We start from the raw sequence: 27864 nt of genomic DNA on the forward strand, positions 1-27864 counted from the left end.
GCCCATGCTCCGCAACAAGAGAAGCCACTGCAATGAGAAGCCCGCGTACTGCAACAAGGAGTAGCCCCCGCTCGCCACAACTAGAGAAAACCCGTGCACAGCAACAAAGGCCCAACACAGCCAAAAATAAATAAATTAAATAAATAAATTAAAAAATTAATCTACACAGCCAAGAAGCTCAAAGTAGGATAAACTGAGAGATTCACATCTAGACATATCATAATCAAACTGTTGAAAGAGAGAATACTGAAAGCAGCAAGAGAAAAAACGAATCATCATGTACAAGGGATCTTCCATAAGATCAACAGCTAACTTCTTATCAGAAACTATGGAGGCCAGAAGACAGTGAGATAACATATGCAAAGTGCTGAAAGAACAAAACTGTCAACCAAGAAATCTATACCCAGCAAAACAATCCTTCAAAAAAATAAAGGAGAAATTAAGACATTCCCAGATAAACAAAAATGGAGAGAATTTGTTCCTAGCAGACCTACCTTACAAGAAATTCAGAGGGACTCCTTCAGGCTGAAATGAAAGGACTAGACAGTAACTCAAATCCACATGAGGAAATAAAGAACATCAATAACGGAAACTATATAAGTATATAGAAAAGACAGTATAAATATATTTTGTTTATAATTTTTATATTTTAAAGACAACTGCAAACATTGTAAAACAATATACCCCAATAAAATTTAAAAAATAATAATTAAAAAAAAGACAACTGCAAAAAGCAATAATTGTAAAACTGTGCTTATGGGCTTATAATAAATAAAGATGTAACATGTATGACAATAATAGCACAAAGGGGACTTCCCTAGTGGTGCAGTGGTTAAGAATCCGTTTGCCAATGCAGGCTTCATGGATTTGACCCCTGGTCCGGGAAGATCCCTCATGCTGCAGAGCAACTAAGCCCGTTCATCACAACTACTGAGCCTGCGCTCTAGAGCCCGCGAGCCAGAACTACAGAGGCCTGCGAGCCACAACTACAGAAGCCCACGCACTGAGAGCCCATGCTCCGCAACAAGAGAAGTCACCGCAATGAGAAGCCCATGTACCACAACGAAGAGTAACCCCTGCTCCGCAACTAGAGAAAGCCCACACTCAGCAATGAAGACCCAAAGCAGCCAAAGATAAATAAGTAAATAAATAAATAAATTTAAAAATAAAAATAATAGCACAAAGGAGGAGTGAGGGAAGGGAGCTATATAGGAGCAAGTTTTTATATACTACTGAAATTAAGTTGGCATTAACATGAACTAGATTGTTTTTTTAAAAATAAATTTATTTTATTTATTTATTTTTGGCTGCATTGGGTCTTCGTTGCTGCATGCGGGCTTTCTCTAGTTGCAGTGAATGGGGACTACTCTTCATTGTGGCACGCAGTCTTCTCATTGCGGTGGCTTCTCTTGTTGCAGAGCGCGGGCTCTAGGCACATGGGCTTCAGTAGTTGTGGCACGTGGGCTCAATAGTTGTGGCTTGCAGGCTCTAGAGCACAGGCTCAGTAGTTGTAGTGTGTGGGCTTAGTTGCTCTGCGGCATGTGGGATCCTCCCAGACCAGGGCTCAAACCTGTGTCCCCTACATTGGCAGGCGGATTCTTAACCACTGCACCACCAGAGAAGCCCAACTAGTTTGTTTTAAGTAGAGATGTTAATTGTAATTCCCAGGGAAACCGCTAAAAAAGTAACTCAAAAGAACAGAATAAAACAACAAGGGAATTAAAATGGAATACTAGAAAATATTTAACACAAAAAGAAAGTGGTAGTGGAGAAACATAGGAACAAAAAAGAAAAGAATTATAAATAACAAATAGCCAAATGACAGATATAAATCCTATCTATTAGCAATTGCATTAAATGTAAATGGACTAAACATTGCAGTCAAAAGATAGAGATTGGCAGAATAGATTTTAAAAACCCAACGTGATCCAACTATATGCTGTCTTTATAATCAATGACATCAATAGGTTGAAAGTAAAAGGATAAAAAAAGATATGCTATGCAAAAGCAACTATAAGAGATGTGGAGTGGCTATACTAATTACCAGACAAAACAGAATTTAAAACAAAACTTGTTACTAGAGGCAAAAGACATTTTATAATGATAAAAAGGTTGATCCCTCAGGAAGACATAATAATTATAAACATATAAGTACCTAAAAACAGAACCCCAAAATACATGAAACAAAACCTGACATAATTGAGGGGAAAAATAGACAATTCAACAATAATAGTTGGAGACTTTAATACTGTACTTTCAATAATGGATGAAATAACTAGATAGAAGGTCAAGAAGGAAACAAATCCAACAATAGTGGAGTAGGTTTCCCATTTATTTCATTGCTAGGGACAGTGAACAAATACCATTGCCAGAGATCTCTGCTAGCCAAGAAATCAGATTGCCTGGTGGTCCCTGCTGCCCTTTACAGTTAATGTGTCCACCTTATCTGGATCCCATGATACCCACCGATAGCAGGGAGTCCAAATAAATGGTGATACCCCCTACAGTCATACCAGGCCTACAAAGAAGAATAACCAGAGAGCTTTTCAAGCATGGAGATGCTCCCTTCAGTGTTTTAGCAAAGGGATTGTCTGTGGGTCCTCTCACTGAATACAGTTGACAGGTTACACATGATAAATCAGTCTATCACCCAAGCCTTTGGATTCTCTCTTCTATGTGATGCCAGGAGAACTCTAGTATCTCAACTTCACTACGTTTCAGTCAGCTAACCAAATAACTTCTCAGTGCCAACTTCAGGTGTGTGAGCTAGCACATTAAATCTGGGATCTTTAGTAAATACACCCATATAAGTGAATGTGGCCCTATCTAGTGTTATATTCTACCCTCATTGGTCTAACACCCTTAGAATCCATTCTCACACACTCCTTAGGTTTCTGCCAACATATTAGCAATGTATTGCTATTCTTTCGATGTGTAAGCTGTTTCTTCCTGGATCATGGTGTGTACCTGTCTTCCTGAAATGTGTTGAGACTTGACCCTTGTTAAAGGCTTAGAGGCAACAGGGTAGTTGTGAATTTTGAGTGGAATGAGCACCCCCTTTCAAGGCATTTGCCCCAGGGGAGGTTTTCACAGGGTTTTCAGACAGAGAACAGCTAGTCTCATCAGACACAGAAGAGCAAGCTACTTCCACCGGCAAAGGAGACTCAGAATGACTTGGGAGTTCACTATTGTCTGCTTCATCTGATTCTAACCAGTGCACCCTTCCGAATTTCTGGACCTTATTCTTTCCTGATTGATATCCTAGTTTTCCCATGACAGATTTGATAAGAGTGTGAATTCAACTGTCCTTATAAATCATCAACTTACACAATTAAATTTTGTGTTTGACTTTTAGCAATATCAGCCCTGGGTCTACATAATTAAAAGATAGTTTTACGACTGTCATGTAAGTATCCTGGTTCTCAGATTGTGACTTGTGCTGGAAGTGAAGAGACCCGACTTTGTCATTTTCTCTCTGTAATCACCCAAGTGCACTGCAAAGAATCCATCCTACACCACAGGTCTGAGTCATGACTACTGCTGTAGGAGTCAAGGGCAGCAGCCAGTTGGGCTCCCAAGGCATGAGCTTCAGTTGGCATCTCATCACAGTCAACCACAGGCAACAGTTTGATTAACTGTGATGCCACTGCATACCGTGGATTGCTAGCATCCCATTTCCCATTGGTTAGGAGCTCAGCACTGTGCTCAAACTCAAGGGTATGACCATATCATTGCAAAATCCCATCTTTGTGAGTCTTTCTCCTGGGACCATCCCAGTACCAATTATTATATCAATCAAGGTCTAACCAGGAGAAAGAAGCCACAATGGGAAAGTTTAACATAAGCAATTATTAACAGGGGATTGGACTAATAGGGAATTGGCTAATTAGAGCTAAAGACAATTCTAAAGAATACAGAAACAGAGGTGTTAAGATCAGCTACTCTCTCTAGGACTGAGATAGAGAGCCCAAGGAAGAGTCCTCTCCCACCAGGCTGAGATCCAGACTTCACTTGAAAGGGCATGGCAGAGAAGTCGCTGACTGCCTCACCAATGGGACTTCCTGGAAATTTGCCCTCTGGGGTGTCATGCATGAAATTTCATGTCATGCATGAAATTTGCCCTCATGGGGTTCCAGCACTGCTGGAACCAAGATTGTAGGAAGTGTTCTGTACAGGAACCCAGTGCTGGAGAGAGCTTTGCCAGTACAGGGATCAAGCACTGTATAAAGTCATACCATTGTGCAGTCAAGAGCCAGATGTATAATCAGGGAGAGCCCAGTGCTGGAGAAAGCCACACCAAGAATCAAGCACTGTTGTCGTTAGAGAAGGTGCACTCGGTGAGAGCAGAGTGCTGGAGGAAACCAGACTGCTGCCAAAGTCAAGCGCTGGAGAAAACCAGACTGCTGCCAAAGTCCAGTGCTGGAGGAAGCTTGCTCTGCCGGAGATCAGTGCTAGAGGAAGCCTCGTGAGGTGCAAAAGAAGTCTGAAGCGTCAAGAGTCCACTCACTGCAAAGTCAGCTTGTGGTCTGGGGTCTGTGGTGACCACGTCGGGGTAGAGAGGGTGCGGCAAGGTGGTTGCAAGTTGGGGGCTGCGAGCTCCTCAAAGGACTCCTCACTCTCACACACATCTAAGGCAGGGAACCACTGGATGTGCCCCTGCAAAACTGTGCAGCAAGCGCAAGAAAAAAACCAAACCTCAACGGGATCAGAGCCAGGAAAAGCATCCCCTTCCTCTTTCAATGTCCCTCTAGCGCCCTCTACTGACAAAGCTTAACTGCCAGGAGAAACGCATAAATAGTCCAGTCCAGTATCTCAGAGCAGATACTAGAGCCTGAATTTGGAGCTGAGAGGCAATAAATTGAAAACTGTCTTAGTGGCAGAATCCCCACATAGGGTCTCTGACCCACAGACTGGGGACCAATATGGCAAGGAGGGCTAAGTGAAAGTCCCACTTCCTACAAAGACAGCAAACCAGTAAAAATACCACATCCCTGGGAGAAGTGCAGAGATTCATGCCAAAGAATTGAAAGAAGCAGGGGTAGTGGGACCTATCACATACCCATTTAACCCGCCAGTCTCTCTTGTGCAGGAGTCAGATGGAAAATGATGGTGGACCTTCATGAACTTAATCAGGTGACACTTCCAATTGCAGCTGCTGTCCCAAATTTAGTACCTTTCCCCTGGTATTTGGTATGCAGCTATCAACTTGGTTTTTCTTCCATACCAGTATGCAAGGTTCACCAGAGCGGTTTCCTTTTTAGCTGGCAAGGCCACTGTGTAACTTCAGGTGGCCTCAGGGCTCTGTCAGTTCCGCTCTGCCCTAATAGAGTCTGCAAAGATCTTAATCATTAACATCCCACAAAACACCACAGTGGTCCACTATATTGACAACATTACTGGATCTGATGAGCAGCAAGTAACAAGTACTTTAATTGCCCTAATAAGACATATGCAAACTAGAAAGTGGGAGATAAGCCCCACTAAAGATTCAGTGAAGTTTCTGGAGATGCAGTGGCCTAGAGTATGAAAAGGTATCTCCTCCAAGGTGAAAGACAAGTTGCTCCTCATACAACCTACTCCCCCTAAAAGAGGCCCAGTGCTTGGTAGGCCTACTTGGATTTTGGAGGCAGTGTACCTCATCGATAGAGTCACCTGGGAGGTGCCAGTTTTGAGTAGGGACAAGAGCAAGAGGAGGCTCTGTGACATGTTCAGGCTGCATTACAGCTGCCCTATCTCTTGGTATTTATGATTCCCCAGAGCCAGCGATACTCCAGCAAGCACCAAAAGCAGAATCAAAGCACAGACTCATAGGACTTTTGATAAGTGTAGGCTCTTTTCTATAGATAACTCTTCTGCTTTTCAGCAAGAGTCTCTGGCTTCCTATTGGGACTTGGTAGGAACCGACCACCTAACAAGGTAACATCAGGTGACCATGCAACCTGAGCTTCTCATCATGAATGGGGTGTTGTCTGACCAACCCAACCACGAGGTTGGGTGTGCACAGCAGCAATCTATCATCACTTGATATAAGAGATCAGGCTTGGAAAGGTCCAGAAGGTGCGAGCCATTTACAGGACCAGGTGGCTCCTGTTGCATGGTCTTCTCTCCCTCAATCACTGGCTATGACCTTCTGGGGTGTCCCTTACACCCAGCTGACTGATGAAGACTCAAGCCTGTTTACAGATGGGTCTGGCTGATAGGCCGTTATGACCTGACAGTGGACAGCTACAGCCCCCGCCCCCCAGCTGGGTGAACCTGGAGGACAGTGGTGAAGAAAAGTCCTCACAGTGGACAGGACGTCGAGCAGTGCGTTTTGGCTGTTGACTATGTCCGGCATGAGAAATGGCCAGAAGTACGGACCTATGCTAATTCATGTGTCAGATAGGATTTCCTTCCTTTTCAAGGCTGAATAATATTCCATTGCATGTATATACCACATTTTGTTTATCCATTCATCTGTTGTTTCTGTCCCTTGACTATTGTGAATAATGCTGCTATAAACATGGGTGTTCAAATATTTTTTTTGAGACTCTGCTTTCAATTCTTTTGGATATATACCCAGTAGCAGTGGAATTGCTGGATCTTTTTTGAGGGCCCACCATACTATTTTCCATAGCAGCTGCACCATTTTACATTTCCACCAACAGTGAACAAGGGTTTCAATTTCTCCACATCCTCACCAACGTTTATTTTCTGTTTGTTTTTTTTTTAATAGTAGCCATCCTAATGAGCGTGAGGTGGCATCTCGTGGTTTTGATTTGCATTTTACTGATAATTAGTGATGTTGAGCATCTTTTCATATGCCTGCTGGTCAGTTTGTGTATGTTCTTTCGAGAAGTGTCTTTTCAAGTTTTTTGCCCATTTTTCAGTCGGGTCGTTTGTTTTATTGTTTTTATATTGTGGGAGTTCTTTAGATAGCCTGAATGTTAATCGCTTATCATAGAATCCAGGGATCTTTTTGATGAGACCTGTAGATCGGTATTTTTTAAAGCTCCTTCGCGTGTCCCCTCTTAGGAAATGAGACAGTGTGTTTAAGTTAGTTCTCATCAGGACAAATGGGTATATCATCCTATAGGAATAGAGCGTGGAAATTTCCTACCGGGTTACTATATGTATCCATCAGTGCTGTCCAGTCATGGTAACCCTGTTCTTCCAGGGTCACTGGACACACAGTTCCCTGGGTCTATTCTTTCCTCCTTGCACAGATAGGAATGAGTTCATATTTATGCCTTATAAATAGAGGAAGAATAGAAGAAACAAAATTTCCATATATTAACACTCTCCTACTTATAAAAAGCATCAAGATTATACATATCTATTCTCATCACCTTTCTTTATCTAAGAAAGGCAGTACAACTACCTTTTTGAAGACTTGATATTAACTATACTTTGGGGTAGCTTAGGGTCTCACAGCCTTTCCCAGATATTTCCCTTAAGCATAACGATCGTCATATTTTTTAGGGTGCTCAAATCATTACAGGTTGGACAATGGCCGTCCATTTACTTAGTGTCTTTCTCTTTGTAACACTACCCCTGACATCCTTGAAAATATCCTTGCTTTCTGGCCTCAACAGGATGCTTGTAGACCCATCCTGATTTTTCTTGTATCAAGAAATGGAATCCACTAAAAAAAAAAAAAAAAAAAAAAGAAATGGAATCCACTACCCTCCTAGGACTCCTGGTTATTTTAATGGTAAATAATATGACACCAACATCTGGGCATTAGGGGTATACATGAGAGTTAGTACCGGGGTACTGGACCTCACCTGGTAGAAAGAAGTGTTCTTTCAGGTACAGGTTTTTTGGGTTTTGTTTGTTTTGTTTTTTGTTTTTGTTCTTTGCTGTGCGGGGCAGCTTGTGGGATCTTAGTTCCCCAACCAAGGACTAACCGGGGCCTTCGGCAGTGAAAGTGTGGAGTGCTAGTAACTGGACCGCCAGGGAAGTCCCCATTACAGGTTTATATCGATCTTTCCAATTTAACATATCGCTGCTGTGCCCTGCCTTCCTGACAGTCTGTAGCTACCATGATGCTGCCCTTACTATTATCCCCACCCGATAGCTGAACAAACTAAGACTTTGTAAGAAGTTATGTAACTTGCCTGAAATCACTGCAAATAAGTGTAGAGCTGCCCGGCTCTATCAAATTTCAGAAACTGAGCTCCCACAGGGCCCAGCCTCCACCTCTGCCCGCTGTCAGAAATACATCGTTTACAAAGACTTTCCACCAAGTTGCCCCATTTAGAACTCCCAAGGCAGGGTCTTCCTGGTCTTGGCTGGGTTGAGGAGAAGAGAAAACACTACAGCTTCTTCTTTCTTCACTGCAGGATTCAGGAGTGAGGATGACCAGGAGAGCCCTCCACGAGAAAGGCCTGAAAACAGAGCCCCTCAGGCGGCTCCTTCCCAGGAGGGGCCTCCGGACAAACGCCCGGCCCAGTTCTGCGGTGCCTCAGGATCCCAGAGCTCCCGTGGGAGGAAGCAAGGCCCCGAGGGCACCGAGGACGACCCCGCAGGGGAAGGGGAGGTGAGCCGGCTCCCCAGGCAAGGTGAGGCCCTGAGGCTTCCCTTGGCCGCCCCAAGATCCAGCCACCCACCCGTGCCCCCCGAGGGTGCAGAGAGCTTCCCAGCTCCACAGCCACCGCGGGATCATCGAGGGCGAGTGGCCCCAGCCTGACCCGAACCTAAGGCCATAGCACCCATCTGGCTCGCCACTGACACCCGCTCAGAGCGGGCTCGACCACACCCCAAGTGTGGGAAGGGCTTCGGGCACAATCGTACCACATCGAGCGCCTGAGGACGCATCGCAGCCAGAGGGTCCGGAGTGCTGGGTGCGCGCCCGGCCTCCACCCCGGGAGGGGCTGCACGGGAATCGCCTGGGCCTCCGCCAGCCTCCGGCCGAGGCCCGGGGAGGCAGCACAAGCGCAGAGACCCTGCGTCACACGCGCATCTCTCCACCCCCTCCCTACTGCCTCCCCGAAGGCCTACGGATGCCCCGCCTGCGGGTGGGTTCCGTTGATCCCTGGAGGATCTGAAGCAAGACCTCCCGGCGGGGCCCCCGGGGGCCGGAAGCCTTCCCGCCCAGGCGCCCGCCTCGTCCATGCGGAAGGTGGCCTGGGCTGGCTGGCGGGGAGCTCACAAAGCTTCTGAGCCGCCCCCAGCAGACCCCACCTGGAGAAGGCCCGGGGCAAGTGAGCCCTTTGCGCGGTTCCAATGGACGTCACCGAGTTTTTGCTTGCCCACTCCACTGCTGGGCCCGTCGTACTACGAAATAATCACGTCTCCCATTGGTTGAGGGCTTACTCCGTGCCAGGCTTTGTGATTTATGGGAATGACCTCATTCAATCCTCACCACACTCCTGTGCCATTGGGGTTCTCATTATCAGCATTTTACAGAAGGAGAAACTAAGTCTCAGAGAGGTTAAGGGACCGGCCCAAAGTCACACGGCCAGTATGTGGCAGAACCGGCTTCAGACCCAGGTCTGCCTGCCTGACTCCACAGCCCGCCCCACAGCACTGCTTCTCCTGCCGGTACACGAGTGAAGGGTGCAGGTTTGACAGGACATCTACTTATGAAGCATTCATTTTTCTCGTGATAATTACATAAAACACTTTTTATACTAAAGTGAGCAGATACTCCCAGGAATGAAAGTGAATATTTGTGCCAAGATTGAAATGCAACTTGAGACGCCGGAGATATTCCATATGCCAAGGTCAAGGCTTCAGGCTCAGCCCCCGACTCCCTGAACCACCCTCTTCTCAGACCTCTGCCTTTGGAGGGATGTTGACCAGGGAAGCTCTGCTGCAGGGCCAGCTTCTGTGTGGAACCTTCCTGGAGGCCAAGAAAGATGGCCTCTCCCCAGTTTGCCATCCCACTGAATTGCTTAGGAAGGTCATCGAGTTTCTCTGGGCTAAGGTTTCTAAATTCCCAACACATATCAATCTAGGATTGGGGATTGAAAAATGGGAATTCTTAGGAATTCCTGAAGTCATGTTATTCTGTATTTTTCATAACTTTCTATATTTTTTTAATAAATAAGAAATAAACATTTAGTGGTAGTTACAAAGAACTGTAGGCTATAGCAAATATTCAAAACCAGGAAAATACCAGAGAATATTACTGGGTAGTATTTGGATAACAAAATGTTTAAACCTTCAACAAGATCAACTACACTACACAGAACCATGTGTTGAAATTGCCAATTTAAGGACTTGTTTCTAAAACTTTTTACTTCTCAGAACATCATTCATAGGATTTGTATAAGATATACAATACATATAAACAGGTTAATATTTTAATCTGTGAGAATGACTAACTGTTAACAACAAGTAGGGCCACGAATACGTTTTTTTATTTGTTTGTTTGTGGTGGCTTGTGGGATCCTAGTTCCCTGACCAGGGATCGAACCCAGGCCCTCAGCAGTGAAAGCGTGGGGTCCTAATCACTGGACCGCCAGGGAATTCCCACGAATACGTTTTTTACATGGCAACAGCTACAAAAAAAAGACTGATTAGTTGTGATCACTTATCTCCTATGTACTTCGGTCCCAAGTTCCAGAAATGTCTACCTTAACCTTGGACTCTGTCAGCGTTTCATTCTTGTGCCGTGCTTTTTACTTGACATCAGTGTATTCCTTCAAACCAGGAATTCCTCGATGTTTATTGTTAAGCATTCGTTCTCACAGGAGAATTATAATAGTTTTTCCTGTTTTCCCAATTTTTTTTTTTTTTTTTTTTTTGCGGTACGCGGGCCTCTCACTGCTGTGGCCTCTCCCGTTGCGGAGCACAGGCTCCGGACGCGCAGGCCCAGCGGCCATGGCTCACGGGCCCAGCCGCTCCGCGGCATGTGGGATCTTCCCGGACCAGGGCAGGAACCCGTGTCCCCTACATCGGCAGGCGGACTCTCAACCCCTGCGCCACCAGGGAAGCCCCCAATTTCTTGACTGATTGTTTTTGGGATTCAGAAAAACACAAATTTCAGGACTTCCCTGGAAGTTTTGCATGCTGCAGGGTGCGGCCAAAACAAAAACACAAATTTCCTGAAAATGGTCGGGAAGGACTTCCTGCATCAAAATACTCTTCTGAGCTGAGTAGGGTTAGCAAGGCAAATACGCTGCAGAAATAATTATCCTGTATAGCATAAAGCCCAGTCACTGAAGTTTCATGGTTTCAGGAACCTCAGAGTCAGAAGATCCAATTATGGATTCCAGCTCTGCCAGTTCCTGGTTGTGAGACCTTGGGCAAGTCACTTTACCTCTCTGAGCTTCAATCTAATGGATAGAATGCTACCTGCGAAATAACTTGCTTGCTTTGTGAGGCGGTACTGAAGAAGGGTTAAAAGTGTGGCTTTGGAGTCAGACAGTCTGAGGTTTGAATCTACTGCTTACTACCTCTTTGATCTGGGGCAAGGTCTAACCACTCTGAGCCCCATTTTTTCTCTTCTGTAAAATGGAAAAACTGATTGAACCCATTTCATAGGATTTTGGTGAGTTCAAATGAGATCACCTATAAAAACACTTAACACAGAGCATGGTACATTGTGAATCCTTGATGCGTGTGGACCAGTATAGTTATTATCTGCTGTATCTACTACCTCACAGGGCAGTTGTGAGGATGAAAGGGAGGTTATATTGTGGAAGTGCTTTCTAAGCTGTGAAATGGTCATCCACACACTTCCCTTTCCTTCAGAGATGAGATGGCCAGAAGCTCCTGGCAGACGTCAGTGGTTTCTCCCAGTAAGGAGCCCAAGAATACCTACCTGTACCCACAGAAGGTAGCTGTGTTGAGGAGGCAGTGTCACCATGGTTACCTGGGAAAGAAGGTTTAGTTGCAATCAGGTAGGCAAACTCCAGCATCATCTGACTGTGGGCACACTTTGGGGAAAGCCAGTTTTCAGAAGGAAGCTTTGGAGAAAGGACAATATTTAACAGAGCCTGCCCACCATAGGTTGGTTTAATAGGGATCAAATCAAGAGAAGGGGGCGTGTGATAGAAGGTGGTGAGGGGCTGTTTGACTGTTGTCTGAAGCCCTCTTATTGGCTGAACTTAGGAAACAATTCTATAAGCTGGAACCAGTGCATCCCGCTCCTGCCATGTGTGCACTTATGATGCTCATTCATTCTTAGACTGTGGACTAAACACGAATCAAAGGGCTCTGCAAAGATGATCTTGTGTAATCCTGACAGCAGCCCCATAAAGTAAATGCTAGCGTTACTCCCGTTCTGTAGCTGAGGGCTTGGAGTCTGGGAAAGTTAAGTCCATCGCCCAAAGTCACATAGCCTATATGTTGTGGAGTCAAGATTCAGACCAAGTCCAAACGCTTAGCCTCCGCCAGTCTTCCTCAACTCACCGGGTGCCAGATGCTGAGCTTGAACAAGGAAGAAGGAAACACAGACCTACAGGATTTAGTGCCTCAAGTGGCCTCCTCTCTTGCCTTCTGTAACAACTCTCTCTTCCCATACGATGCCTACTTTTCTGGACACTGTTTCTTTGCTTCCAGGGATGTTTTTCTCTGCTTAGCCCTTAAGTCCAGGTTTTCTGGGCCCCATCCTTGGACTCTTTTCTTTTGTACAGGACTACGAGAGATCTTTATGCCCACAGTTTCCGCTGCCAGTCATCTCTCCTATTTTTTATTTTTTTATTATATTTTTTAAATTCTTTGGCTGCATCATGCGATTTGTGGGATCTTAGTTCCCTGACCAGGGATCGAACCTGGGCCCTCGGCAGTGAACGCGCAGAGTCCTAACCACTGGACCGCCAGGGAATTCCCCGTCTCTCCTTCTAATCCAGACTGCCCCTCTGAGCACCAGCTCAATCCAGCCAACTGCCTCCTTGATGTCCCCTCTGACATTCCAGCCTCCCAACCAAATTCATCCTCTCCCCCTTAACATGCCTCGCCTCCTGAGTTCCCCTTCCTCCTTACCATGGCCTCCTAGTTTCAAATACTGGTGTAGTGGTGAGGAACCCTAGAAGTCTTCCTAGATAAAGCCTCTTGAGTCAGTTCTTGGGGCTGGAGAGGGACTGTGGGGTGTGTCCTTTGAGAGCTGCCATGGGTTTGGCGGTGAACTTGGAGGGTAGAATGCATTGTTTAATCAGCTGTCTGCTAAGTGCCTGGCAGTGCGCCTGGTCTAATAGCAGGGGTCAAGGACACAATCATGAATGAAACAGACAGGATCCCTGGCTTCAGGGAGCTTTCAGGCCACTAGAGAAGACGGACCTCAAGCAATCCTCCCCAAATACCAGCTCTTACAAACTGTGACAAGTATCATGAAGGAAACGTTCAGGGTGCTATGAAAGAACGTGGTAATCCCAGACTGGTTGGAATCAGAAAGGCTGATGATTAAGCTTCCTGGAACACCGTCCTGTTGCCTCACACCCAACCAATGAGAAAAAAGTTATGCACCATGCAGGCCTCCCCGCAAAATTTGCCTTTTAAAATTTCCTTGAAGACCATCAGGGAGTTCAGGTCTTTTAAGCATGAGATGCCCATTCTCCTTATTTGGTCCTTCCCAAATAAAACTTTCTCTGCTCCAAAAAAAAAGAACGTGGTAAATCTATATTGGGTGGGGGGAGGGGGTCAAAGGCCATTTGGAGAAAGTGACAATTACTATATTCCTGAGAACTGAGTTGAGGGAAGAGAATTCCACATAGAAGCAACCGTAGGTACACACACAAAGACCCAGAGGTGGACAAGAATGCGGTGTGTTGGGAAAACTGAAAGGCAACTCGTGTCTATGGCTCTGAGTATGCTGGGGCATGTGGGCAAGACAAGACTGGCCTGGTTGGCTGGGGACGGTGGCAGGTGCCTTGTGGGCCATGGTAAGGAGCCTGGATTTTTTGGTTTAACTTTTTATTTGGAAATAATTTTGAAGTTACAGAAAAGTACGAAGGGCATCCGTATGTCCTCTACTCCAAACTCATCTGTTAAAAATTACTTGTTCTCCCTCTATATGTAGTATATACATGTGACTTTTATTCTGAACTATTTGAGAATAAGTTGCATACATCTTGTTCTCTTACCCTTAAATTCTTAGAATTTCCTGCCCCAGTGCAGTACAGTTATCCACTTCACTAAATTTAACACTGATGCAATATGGTACCTAATTTACCATTCACTTTGTCAATTGTCTCAATAATATCCTTGATGTAGTATTTTCCCCTCTAGTCCAGAATCCAGGCTAGAAACGATGTATTGCATTAAGTTGTCATTTCTCTTTAGTCTCCTTTAATCTGGAATAGTTAGCCTTTGTCTCTTATGACATTGACATGGTAGAAAAATGCCATCTTCCCCTTTAATAGAATGTTCCTCATTTGAGCTTTGTCTACTGTTTCTTCATTATCATATATGGGTTAAGAATTCCCGGCCGGAAGACTGCATAAATGTTGTCGTATCCTTCTCAGTGTGACAGCAAGAGGCACACAATGTCTGTCTACTCCTTAGTGATTTTGTCTGATTTCTCCAATCTCTAGTTAAAATTTTTCCCTCATAACTGATAAGCCGTCAGGGCGATACATTACAACCATGCAGCTACCCTATTCCATAGATTATTAAATAGGTGAGATTGACTATCTCTTCATGATTCTTGCCTGAATCAGATCAGTCTTTATTACGATGGTTACAAAATGATGACTTCAACTCCAGGACTCCCTCCACTTGACATTCTTCTGCCTACTTATTTAATATTTATTAGTAGTAGGGACTTTGAGATTTATATTATTTTCCAATAGTTTTATAGTTATTAACCTTACTTATTTTGGTGCTCAAATTGCTCCAGATTTGGGCAGTGGGAGCCCCGTAAAACTAGAAGCCTGGTTTTTATCCCCACTTCAGTGGAGTAGCATGATTCTGTTTGCACATATGACCACCTTTTATTGTGTGACAGTGTGTCGTAGGGGCACAGACATAGGGAGACCTGATGGGAAGCTCTTGTGTAGTTGAGGAGGGAAACGTGGCTTAGACTGGGGCGGTGACATATTGGATGGAGAGAATGGATGGACATTGGAGGAACTTTGGTGGTAGAATCAGCAGGACTTAGTGGGTGCAGATGGGGGGTGAATGTGTGAGAGGTCAGAGAGGGAGAAGTCAGGAGTGACCGAAGTGGCTGCAGGGATGGTGGAGTCGTTTACTGACGTGGGAAAGACAAGCAGAGTGAGGGGGTCGGGTGGGATGGGTATTTTAGACAGTTGAGTTTGAGATGTCTTTGACATCTGAGTGAAGGAGTCAAGTAGACAATTGGATATATTGTTCTGCAGCTGATGAGAGAAGTCCAAACCAGAAGAAAATTTAGGACTGCCACAGATGGATGATTTCTGAATCCATGGTCCTGGATGAAATGCTGTGAGAGGGAAGTGTAGAGGAGAGAGAGGGATCAGGCAGGGGAATCCTGAGGGAGTTCACTGTTTAGAGGTCTGGAGGTGCGCGGCAGGAGATGGCAATGGACGGGTCTGTGGGGTCAGATCCCATGGAGCCTGGAATGTCAGGCCAAATCCTGAAGGCTCTGGGAAAGCATTGAAGGGTTCTGAGTAGGGAAGTGAGTGACAGGGAATGATTTGAGTTTTAGAAAGATCGTTCTGAGAGCCAAGCGGGGATGATTTGGAAGGTCATGACAGTAGCTAATGCTACGGTTCTTTCTAAAGTAAATCGGTTTCTCTTTTGCCACTGGAACTTGCTCAGATGGCCACCTGCACCTAAATGCCCTCTCCTTGTCCATCTGGGCACAAAAAAAGATGAACCGAACATCTGCCCCAGCTGCACTTATCAGTCCCAGGTAATGTGACAGCAAACCCCCATCTCCTTGCCTCATTTTGGCTGGAGGCTGTTTTGCGGGGGGCGGGGGGGTTGAACCTTTTGAGCCAGGCAAAGTGTAGGTGTGCAGGGGATGGTCTCTGAGGTTTGTGAGAGTCTGTTTAGGGACCGTGATCCTCTGACCCAGCCTGCTTTGAGTTTAGCATGGTCTCTGCCCCCTGGGCAACTGCCCATTTAAACCTGTATGTCGTCCCCTCCCCACACCCACACGTGCAGGGGGAGGTGGGTCGCGTCTGGAAGAACATCTCAGTGCATCCTCTCCTTAGCAGGGGTGGTGCTGTGCAGGGGACCTGCAGTTCTGCCCAAAGGGTGTTGGCACCTGTTTGGATGGAGACACAAACAACAAAAAGCGGACATTTTAAGAGGCCAGAGGGAGGGGCAGATGCTCTGGAAGCCCAGGAAAGGCAAGATTGTTTCTAGTTGGAGAAATCAGGAAAGGTCCGCTGAGAAGGTGGCATTTGAATCAGGCCTTGAGGGTAGAGGATTATTCTGTGGAAAAGAGGAAATAAAAAAAATCAAAGTCCTGCGTCCTCATATTTTATTGACATGGTCAACACAGTCGTTATTGGTTGCATAAATACCCTGTTAGGCAGATCCTCCATTGTTAGTTCTCTGACTGTTGGAATAATTCATACCAGGCCTCGTGACATTGGCTTGGGGCTTGGGGCTGGGCACTGGGGACAGAAGCAACTTGGGACCAAATGCAACTCAGGAATCAGTGCTTGAGCCCACCCGCTCATTCTTCCATTCAGCAAGACCCACCACATCCCAGGCCCGAGGCTACGACGACGATGAGGAGGACATGGTTCCTGTTCTGAAGACGTCACGTCTGCTAGAAAGGGAGCCACAAGTGGAACGAATTTATTGTAGGGCACGGGTAGATGCTGCCGTAGAGGCACAGCGCGTACAAGAAGCGTGCTGACACAGAGAAAGGGGCTGAAGGGAGCTGAGGCCTCGGGAGCAGATGAGTATATCAGGCAGAGTGGGACAGCGAGAAGCGGGGGAGGTCTGAGGACACACGTCAGAGGACCAAGTTCACATGGAGCACAGCAACATACTTCTCTGTCCACAGGTCAGAAGGCACATCTCTCCTACTCAGGCTTCTGGGCATATTCATTTTTTCTGTTTTCTATTTCAAATATTTCCTTTCCCATTTTGGGGGTGGGGGAGTGTTTTATACTCTTTTCCAAAATCTCAACTTGCATGCTTAATTCATTTGTTTTATTTTTCTCTTTTTGACACTAAAAGTATTTAATGCTATTAATTATGCCTCTGCAGATAGCTCTGACTGTATCCTTTTTTAAAAATTATTTTCTAAATAGGTTGCTTTTTATCCTTGATTTACTTCTTGTCCTAAGGGTACTTTGAGATGTTATTTATGTTTTTCAATTTCTGAGTGGTGTGTTTTATGTTATTGTTAGTTCTACTGCATTTTGATCCGAGACTGACTTCTAGAATTCCCACTTTTCAAAATTTACCAAAATATTCTCTGTAGCTTAATATTTATTGAATTTTATCACTGTCCATGAAACTTGAAATGAAGGTACACTGTTTTCAGGGTCAAAAATTTATATGTTCCTATCTTTTATGTCCTTATTTATTTTTTGATTATTTGTTTGGAAAACGTGTTAGGATATTTCCAATAAAAGTGTTTCTCATGTTTCTTCTTGTATTATGAAATATTTGATTGCATGGATCTTTGTTGTTATTTAACACATAAGAATTAAACCCCTTCACTGTGAAGTATACCTTTTATTTTTTTTAATTTGATTTTACTTTTTATTGAAGTACAGTTGAGTTACAATGTTGTGCAAGTATACCTTTAGAGAGTGAGGTCAAGAGCTCGCATTCTGGACTCAAGACAGCCTGGATTCACACCCCAGCTCCACCATCTCTCAGCTTAGATTCCTTATCTGTAAAATGGGGCTAGTAATGGTATTTCCAAGTTTGGGTTTTTTAAGCACAAGCTGTCTCTTCTCTTTGCTTGGCCCTGCAATTTTTTTAAAAAAAAATGGTATTTCCCTTGTCCCTTGTATAGTTGTTGGATTAAATGAGATGATGAATAGAAAGCATTTAGAATGCTGCTTGGCACAAGGTAAGTGCTCAATAAAGCCAGAATTCACTGCTACAATCACTGTTATGTTGCCTGGCTGACCATTCCTGGCATTCGAGGCCTCTGTTGTGGAGAAAAGGTCTCTGGGAACCTCTTTCTTTTTCTCCATCCAGTAAAAATTTGGTAAACAGAATGCTTCTTCATGCAGAACTTTAGAAGACATTGTGGGGAATTCCCTGGCGGTCCAGTGGTTATGACTCCACGCTTTCACTGCCAAGGGGCGAGTATTCAATCCCTGGTGGGGGAAACTAAGATCCTGCAAGTGGCGCCATGCAGCCAGGAGGCATTGTGGAAAACAGGAAGAAAAAAAAAAAGCTGACAACTTCCCAGCATGCAAATGCAGTGACACACTTTGGCTTTGATGGTGGGATCACTGGGTGAGTGTCAGTGGCCTGCTGCCACTAATGTGGGGGTGGGGAGGGCAGGTAGGACGGGAGAAGAGGGGGAGGACCCAGCCTTCCCTGGATGTTGTATTGAACACTACTGTCCAGCCCTCAGAGCCTCACATCCCTTCCACCAGTGCTGTGAGCCAGAACGCTGTAGGATTCCTGTCAATAGCTTCCACCTGCCACCTTCAGATGCTTGCCCTCAATGCTGGAGCCACTTTCCCCATGCCCTCCCTCCCCCAAGGGGGCTTATAGCCAAAGACTGGTGTGAAGTACAAAAGCCCAGCTGCTTGGCCTGAAGTAGGACAAACTCTAAGGTGTTATTTATATCCCAGAGCTGCTAACACACTTGCTAACCTGCCTACCTCACTCCCTTACTGGTTATTCCTGGGAATACTTCCTTAATACATCACTTGTACTTTATTTATTTATGTTGGCTGCGTTGGGTCTTCGTTGCTGCACGCGGGCTTTCTTTAGTTGCATCGAGCGGGGGCTACTCTTTGCTGCGGTGCGCAGGTTTCTCATTGTGGTGGCTTCTCTTGTTGTGCAGCATGGGTTCTAGGCACGTGGGCTTCAGTACTTGTGGCACGTGGGCTCAGTACTTGTGGCACGTGGGCTCAGTAGCTGTGGCTCGCGGGCTCTAGAGCACAGGCTCAGTAGTTGTGGTGCACGGGCCTAGTTGCTCCGCTGCATGGGGGATCGTCCCAGACCAGGGATCGAACCCATGTTCCCTGCACTGGCAAGCAGATTCTCAACCACTGCGCCACCAGGGAAGCCCCTATCACTTGTACTTTAATCCTTGGCCCAGGTTAAGCTTCCAGGAGAATCTGACCTAAGATAAACTGCTTCACTCCCTCCTAACAGGAGGAATTTGGATGTGGAGAGAACACAGTAGTCAGTTTTTGTCCCTTTGGTTGCAAGGGACATAACCCCAAAGGTACTAGCTTAGACAAAAGGGGGAGTGGTTAGAAGGATGCTGCGATATCTTAAGTGATCACAAGGAGGAGATGAGTACACCTGGGCCATAGAAGCATCTGGAATCAGGACATTCTCTACCCAACATATTTTTTCTTTTTGGCCGTGCCACGTGGCCTGCGGGATCTTAGTTCCCTGACCAGGGATTGAACCCGTGCCCTTAGCAGTGAAAGTGTGGAGCCCTAACCACTGGACCAGGAAATTCCCCTTTCTCCAACTTTACTTATGCTTTTACTCATGTCTGCTTTATTCCCTGAGAGTTGTATTTCCAAATAGCTGGAAATGAGGCTGCAAAGAGTATCTCCACCTCACTTTCCTCAGCTCTGCCCCTGGTTTGTCCAGCATGGTACCAAATGGCCACAATTGGGGATAAGGAGTCACCTAGTCCCCATGAATCTCTTCTATTCCTAGTGAAAGAGGGGCTGTGACCAGAAGGAAGGAGGGGTGCTGGACAAAAAACTAGATGCCCACCACACAGTTCTTTTGATGAAGAATGAAGTTAAAAAGGCATGGCTTACTTGTATACCCATGTTCACAGCAGCACTAGTCACAAACCAAAAGGTGAAAACAACTCAAATGTCCATCAACAGATGAATGAATAAACAAAATGTTGTATATACATACAATGGAATATTATTCAGCCTTAAAAAGGAAGGAAATTCTGATACATGCTACAACATGAAAGAACCTTGAAAACATTAGGCTAATGAAGTTAGTGAGACACAAAAGGACAAATATTTGTTATGATTGCATTTATATGAAGTACCTAGAATAGGCAAATTCATAGAGGTAAAAAGTAGAATAAAGGTTACCAGGGGATAGTGGGAAGGGGCATAGGGAGTTATGGTTTAATGAGGACAGAATTTCTGTTTGGGGTGATAAAAAAGAAGTTTCAAAATGGATAGTGGTGATGGTTGCAAAAGATTGTGAATATATTTCATGCTAATGAATTGTGCACTTCAAAAGGGTTAAAATGAGGTGTTAGGCAGGGTTCTACAGAGAAACTGAACCAGTAGGATAGAGATATATATAAAGAGATTTATTATATGGAATTGGCTCGTGCAGTTATAGAGGCTGAGGAGTCCAGACCCAGGAGAGCTGATGGTGTAAGTTCCAGTCTGACTCTGGAAGAATCAAGGAACAAAAAATACATGACACACATAAAACAAATAGCTAAATAACAGAAGTAAATCCTTTACCAGCAATCACACTAAATGTAAACCCTTCTATTAAAACATAGATCAGGACTTCCCTGGTGGCGCAGTGGAATCTGCCTGCCAATGCAGGGGACACAGATTCGAGCCCTGGTCCGGGAAGATCCCACATGCCGCGAAGCAACGAAGCCCGTACACCACAACTACTGAGCCTTGTGCTCTAGAGCCCGTGAGCCACAACTACTGAGCCCACGTGCCGCAACTACTGAAGCCCACGCGCCAAGAGCCCATGCTCCACAACAAGAGAAGCCACCGCAATGAGAAGCCGGCGCACCGCAATCAAGAGTAGCCCCTGCTCACGGCAACTAGAGAAAGCCCGCGCTCAGCAACGAAGACCCAACGCAGCCAAAGATAAATAAATAAATTTATAAATAAATACAGATCAGTAGCTTGGATTAAACAAAAAAAACCCAAAAAAAACCCCCTAAGGATCCATCTATATGCTCTCTACAAGAGACTCACTTTAGATATAAGAACACAAAGAGTCCTTTAGAAATAAGGACTCACTTTAGATGAAAGTAAAAGAATGGAAAAAAAGATATACCATGCAAGTAGTAACCAAAACAGCGCTGGGTTTGCTGTATTATTATCAGAAAACATAGACTTTAAATCAAAAAAAGGTAATAAGAGACAAATAAGGACATTATATATTAATGTTTTTTTAAAACAGGGTATATATTTACTTACTTATTTTTGGCTGCGTTGGGTCTTCATTGCTGTGCATGGGCTTTCTCTAGTTGCAGCGAGTGGGGGCCACTCTTCATTGCAGTGTGTGGGCTTCTCACTGTCGTGGCTTCTCTTGTTGCGGAGCATGGGCTCTAGGCACGGGCTTCAGTAGTTGCGGCAAATGGGTTCAGTAGTTGCGGCACACGGGCTCTAGGTGCACGGGCTTCAGTAGTTGTGGCACAAGGGCTCAGTAGTTGTGGCTCGCGGGCTCCAGAGCGCAGGCTCAGTAGTTGTGGCGCACAGGCTTAGTTGCTCTGCAGCCTGTGGGATCTTCCCGGACCAGGGCTTGAACCCATGTCCCCTGAATTGGCAGGCAGATTCTTTAACCACTGTGCCACCTGGGAAGTGGTTAAGAGTTTTTAATGTCAGTTATTGTACTTTTAATTTTTAAAAGTTCTATTTGATTCTTTTCAAGTCTGCTTGGTCATTTGGTGGCGTTATTATTTCCTGCTCCCTGGCAGATATTTTAAGTCTATGTTTTATTTCTTTAAACATAATAATCAGAGGTATTTTATAATTTGGGTGTGATAATTCCAATATAGGAAATGTTTGCAGGTTGGTTTCTTCTTCTGGTTATTTCTCTGTATCCCTGGATATTTCTATCCGTATATTCTCCTTGAAAACTTATTTGGGGGAATTTGTATTTGCTTCTGCCAGTGCCCAAACACAGGCAATCGACAGCCAATTTAAAATTATAGCTTAATGTTTTTGCTTTTGACCACACAAGTGAGGTGATTTGGAGCTACATATCCACCCCAGGGCTGGCTTGTCATCACAACTTCTCAGAAGTAGTTTCTTCTCCCAGCTCCTGGTTTAATCCTGTTCGATCTCGGCAGGGGGTGTCTCTCCGTAAGCAATGGGCAGACGCAGGGCTTGAATTTCTGTTCTGTGACGCATGCTAAAGTTCATCTAGTTTGGCAAATGCTTTCAGGGTAAAAGCAGTTTGTGTTCAAGTTCCTCTGTGGGTTCACACTTTCAGCTAAATTTTAGTCTGATAATTCCTTCTTTGTCCTTCAGTACTTTTAAGAAAATTTATTATTATTATTCCACATTTTTATTGTTTTCAGTGAATAGATTGCTCTGAATAGCCTGCCATATTTACCAGAAAGCGTTCTATGCTTTCAAGCTTCAAAAAGTATTATTTATCTCTTATCTTCTTTCATTTCCTCTCTAGTTCTCTTTGTCTTGTGTACTTCAACCTGTTGAAAAGGTCTTTACTTTCATTTTAAAGGAGTTTTAAGAAAAGTCAGAGATAAAGTGCTTACAGACCACCATATTTAACCAGAAGTCTCCCATTAATGTCATTGTTATATGATTTTTGCAAATGAAGTAATAAAATTCTAGAGGCTGGACGGGATGCTTCTCTCTGGTCCTGTCACCTGATGGCTAAATTTCAACTTGGGGGAAGGAAATAGTTGTTCCACAAGATGAGCCCTTTACTAGAGAGTAGACACCCTTCCCTCCCTCTGTTTTATCAGCCTCAGTCTTCCTTGCTGGACTGACTGCACACACCCTGCTCGCACCACTCCTTCCCCCACCCCTCACCATAATCAAGATTTGGGGGAATGAAGATTGCCTCCGTGGTTTAGATTGAAAAGATTTCCCAAGTGATTCTGATATGACCTCATCATTAATTAGAGGATCACTGGGGTAGCTTACATAGGTGAGAGGAAGCTTTCTTGACTCTCAACTAAGTTAACTGAACCCTGTTATGTGCTCTGGTCACCCCTGTGTTTCTCTGATTGAAAAACTCCACCTGTAAATATTGATTTTCCCAAGACCCCAAGTCTGGTCCACCCCCCGCCTTTTCTATGTCAATTGATGGCGATTCCTTCCGTTGTTCAGGCCACAATCCTTAGAGTGATTCTTAATTCCTGTCTTTATCTCATATCCCATTTCCAATTTTGGGGGAAACCTTTTGGGCTCTACCTTCAAAATATATCCAGAATCTGACCACTTTTCACCACTTACACCACCACCACCCTGGTCCAAACTACCCTCATCTCTTATACACTAGCATGCTTTTTTTTTTTTTAACCAAGCTGCTTTTATTTTATTTTAATGTCTATCTATTTATTTGGCTGCACAGGGTCTTAGTTGCAGCATGCAGGATCTTTAGTTGCGGCATGCAGGATCTAGTTCCCTGACCAGGGATGGAACCTAGCCCCCTGCATTGGGAGCACGGAGTCTTAACCACTGGACAACCAGGGAAGTCCCTTATTTTATTTTTGGCCATGCCGCTCAGCTCGCAGGATCTTATTTCCCCCGATCAAGGATGAACCTGGGCCCTTGGCAGCCCAAGGAGTGTGGAGTCCTAACCACTGGACCACCAGGGAATTCCCTAACATGCATTATTGCAATTACCTTTTAGCAGACTTCCTTGCTTCCATCCTTGCATCTTTGATTCATTACCAACACAGCAGCCAGAAGGGTTATTTTAAATATGTCACATAATGTCACTCTTCTGCCAGAAACCCTGCAATGGCTCCCTATTTCAAAGCAAAAGCCAAGCATACAAGACCCTGTAAGATCTGTACTCCCTGTCCCCTCAATCGTTTCCCACCACTCTCCCTTCACTCACACGCTCCAGCCAGTTTTCTCCTCGCCGTTTTTCACTAATACCAGTCAGATGTTCCCTCTTGCCTTGGATACTCTCCCAGATAGCCCACTGGCAAACCGTCTTGCCTCCTTCAGTTCTTTGTTCAGATCTCACTTTTGCACTGGTGTCCAACCTGGCCACCTCGTTAATGATGCAACCTGCTCCATCTTACCTTGCTCTACTTTTTTATTTTTTGGGGGGGGGGTGTTATCTTTTTATTGTTAAATTGTAAGAGTTCATTATTTATTATGACTCCAAGCCCCTTCAGATATATGAGTTCCAAACATTTTCTCCCATTCTGTAGGCTGTCTTTTCACTTTTTTTTTTTGGCCAGGCAGCACGTGGGATCTTAGTTCCCCGACCAGGGATCAAACCCGCACCCTCTGTGTTGGCAGCGCGGAGTCTTATTAACCACTAGACCGCCAGGGAAGTCCCCCCCCTTGCTCTACTTTTTTTTTCCCCCACAGCCTTGTCTCATCTTCTAACACACTACGTAAGGTATGATCTCCCCTCGTTAGAATACAACCTCCAAGAAGGCAATAATCAGGTTTGCTCACTGAGCCCAAGCACCTAGACCAGTGTCTGGCACCCAGCAGGCGCTCAATAAATGTTCAATTTAAACATTAAATGCTTGTATTCCTCGCAATACTACTACCACCGAGAAGTATAACTAACGATATCGGGTGGTTTTTGGTCTCCCACTACCTTCGCCCACACCTAGGAGAGCAGCTACTTCGAATTGGAAACACGGAATTTTCAGTTCACCAAAGCTCTTTTCTCTGCTCAGCTTCTAGAAAGTGTATGTCCCAGGCTCACGGTTTCCAACCTGGGCGAGGTCCCACTCCCCAGCCCCAGGGTCACGCCAGTGATTGTACCCGACTCATCAACAAACCAATCAACAATCGCCGTTCTTTTTTTTCTCTTGCCCCGGTAAATGACTTCACTTTCCGATTGGTTGTGCCAAGAGGGACAGGACGAAGCAATTTTGGCAAGTGGGGGGTTTTACTCTAGGGCGGTTGCCTAGGTCACCGCCCGGCTTTCCGGAAGCTGAGGGAAAATGGGCGGAGCGAGCACACCCCGCCCTTATTCACGATCTGGCTTGGTATTGGTTCGCAGCTTGCGGGCCACGCCCCCAACCCGGACTCGCGCCGCACCCCAAGCGGTCCGCTGCTCCGGGCCGGGTTACGAGGAGATCCTGAAGGCTCCTCCCTGGGAAGGGGACCTCAAAAGCTAGGACACCTGAGCCCCGCCCCGAGTAATCGCCCCGGCCCGACACAAGTAGAGGTGCCTCTGCCGGCAGGGACCCCTAAGATCACATTCATTCATGCTACAGTGCGAGACCGTAGGTCTGGATCCAGGTCCAGTAAATTCCGAGAAACCTGGCCGGGGCCGTCACCTCTTCCAAACCGCTGTTAAAAGAGGTTTTGGATTCTAGATGACCTCCAAGGAGCCTTCCCCGACTGACAGGCCCTATTCTTCATGGAAGTCTCTGGGCTCTGGCTTCCTCAAGTGTAAATGAATAGTGCCCCGCTATGGCACTCACTTGCTGTTTGGCCTTAGACAAGTTATATCCTATTTCTGGGCCTGTTTCCTCATCCTGGCATGAAGGGACTGGACTAGATGTTCCCCAAGGTCCCTTCTAGTTATTCCTTCCTAGCTATGAAACAGCCCAGGTAACATGTATAAAAGTTCTTCATAAATATTTGACCCGTTATATAAATTGTAAGCAATTTACGACGCTATCTTCTCATCCTCCTTACTTTCTGTACCCAGCAGTTCCAGGAACGGAGAAAGAGTCTAGGGTGGCACCTAAAAATGAAATACGGACTGTCAACAGATACGGAAAAGGCTGACTGCCTGCCGCTCAGGAGATGATGCTGGAGAGGAGGTGGAATAATCTTTAACCCCCTCAATTTACAGAAGAAAAAACTTTTTTTTTTTTTTTTTTGCGGTATGCGGGCCTTTCACTGTTGTGGCCTCTCCAGTTGCAGAGCACAGTCATCCAGACGCGCAGGCTCAGCGGCCATGGCTCACGGGCCCAGCCGCTCTGCGGCATATGGGATCTTCCCAGACCGGGGCACGAACCCGCGTCCCCTGCGTCGGCAGGCGGAATCCCAACCACTGCGCCACCAGGGAAGCCCAGAAGAAGCAGCTTTGAGAAGAGCTGAGTCAGGCTGCTAATGGGAAGAACCAGGTTTCCTGAATTGACTCCATGATTGGTCCCTTTACACTTTACAGTGCTGGCAAAGAGAAGGCGTAACTGTGTTAAAACAGGTTAAAAAAATTGTTCACAGAAATAAAAGCAGACAATGTAATCTGGAGCACTTCCCACTTTCATTTACTTAGGATTCCTCTCCTCCTGACATTTGGGGTGACTAACAAAGAAGAAATAGAGCAATAAAAAATAAAACAGAAGCAAGTTATTTCCCTCTTCTGCTTTTCCTGTCACCTTTGTCTCCTTGGAAGAGCTTCTCAACTTCTAATGTTCCAAACCCACCTTTGTAAGACTCTTCAGTGGTCACCCACCCACCTTCCAAAAAAAAGGGGGGGGAAAAAAAGCCAACTAAAACCAAAACCAAAGTGGGCCATTTATACAGAATGTCCAGCCTAGGCAAATCTACAGAGACAGAAAGTACATTAGTGGTTGCCTAGAGTGGAGGGGGTGGGAGGGGTGGGAGTGAAAGGGCAGGGGGGAGATTGGGAAGGGGGCAGACAAGAAGTGACTCCCGATAGATAGGATGTTTATTTGGGGAGTGATCAAATGTTCTAAAATTATGGTGATGGTTGCACAACTCTGTGATTAGATTAAAATTCACAGAATTGTCCACTTTAAGTATACAGTATGTGAATTCTACCTCAATTAAGCTGTTATAACAAAAGAGGCATACAAAAAGCAAAACTAAAACCAACCAACATGTGCCTTTGCTTCTTCCCTAGATTCTGCGTGTTTACTCCTCTCACTCTTAAGGGATCTGGGCCATCTGGCCCTGCAGATGTTTCCTGAATCTCTAAATGTGTCACCTCCAGGGTTGCCTGCCTCCTGCTCTTGCCACCCCTTCACATTCTGCAAGGCTCCATGTAATAGAAGGAAGCATGCTAGTTCCCCTGCCCGCCTGCTCACCCCCTCCTCTGCCACCTCATTTCTTGGCCACCCTGGATGGCGCTGGGATAAAGAAAGGAAGGACAGACAAGGCAGAATAGAGGTGAGTCTTGCAGGAGATCGGAGAAGTGAGAAACGATCTAGGGCAAAATGAGAAGAAACGAAAGGGAATGTTGAGAAGGAAAAGAATCAACTTCACTTTTTGTGTTTTCTTTTCCCCCTCCTGGAATACTTCAAGGATAGCAGATGGCACCTGAATCACTTTCCTTGGTCTAGGTTGTCTTCTTTCTCTAGTTCTTGAAGGAAGCAGCAGACAGGCAGTTGTTACACATCTGCTTCCTGTCAGTCTTTCACATGAAAACTCATCTTCTTAGAGAAGTCCCCGCCCAGCCTCCTTCTCCAAAACTGCAACAACTTCCCTGACCCTGACACTTCCTAGCCCCCTTCCCACTTTGTTATTTTGCTTTTCTGTCTTCCTTAAAATTTAACCTCTGTGAGGGCAGGACTTTTTTTTTTTAATCTGTTTGAGTCCCTGGGTCTGGCCCAATGTCCTCCTCAGTCTCAGATTTTTTTTTTTTTTTCTTTTAAATAATTGAGCTAAGGGACTTCCCTGGCGGTCCAGTGGTTAAGACTCCACGCTTCCAATGCAGGGGGCATGGGTTCAATCCCTGGTTGGGGAACTAAGATCCCACATGCCGTGGTGCAGCCAAAAAAAAGAAGAAAAAGAAGAAAGAAAGAAAGAAAAAAAAATTGAGTTAAAATACACACAACATAAAATTTACCATCTTAACCATTCTGAAATGTGCAGTTCTTTGGTATTAAATAGAGCCTCAGATGTTTGGAAGGATCACAGTGCTAAGCTCAGAAGCCCTGGAATCAACCCACGTGGACTTAGCTCCTGGCCAGCCTGTTACTATGTGGCCCTAAGTGAGTTACTCAGGCATTAGAGTCTC

General features: G+C 45.3%; 1 protein-coding gene across 1 annotated transcript in view; it reads left to right on the plus strand.

Moving 5' to 3' along the window:
• Window positions 1–8525, plus strand: part of BCL7C (BAF chromatin remodeling complex subunit BCL7C) — a gene marked incomplete at its 3' end in the record, with an annotated part of 32326 nt that extends 23801 nt beyond the window's left edge. The window contains exon 6 of the mRNA XM_082670395.1: window positions 8325–8525. Coding sequence (XP_082526521.1) covers window positions 8325–8525 — 201 coding nt within the window. The remainder of the gene's footprint in view (window positions 1–8324) is intronic.
• Between the last annotated feature and the right edge of the window lie 19339 nt (window positions 8526–27864).

Source organism: Grampus griseus (assembly GCF_964374135.1).
Source record: "Grampus griseus genome assembly, chromosome: 14".
Classification (NCBI taxonomy): domain Eukaryota; kingdom Metazoa; phylum Chordata; class Mammalia; order Artiodactyla; family Delphinidae; genus Grampus; species Grampus griseus.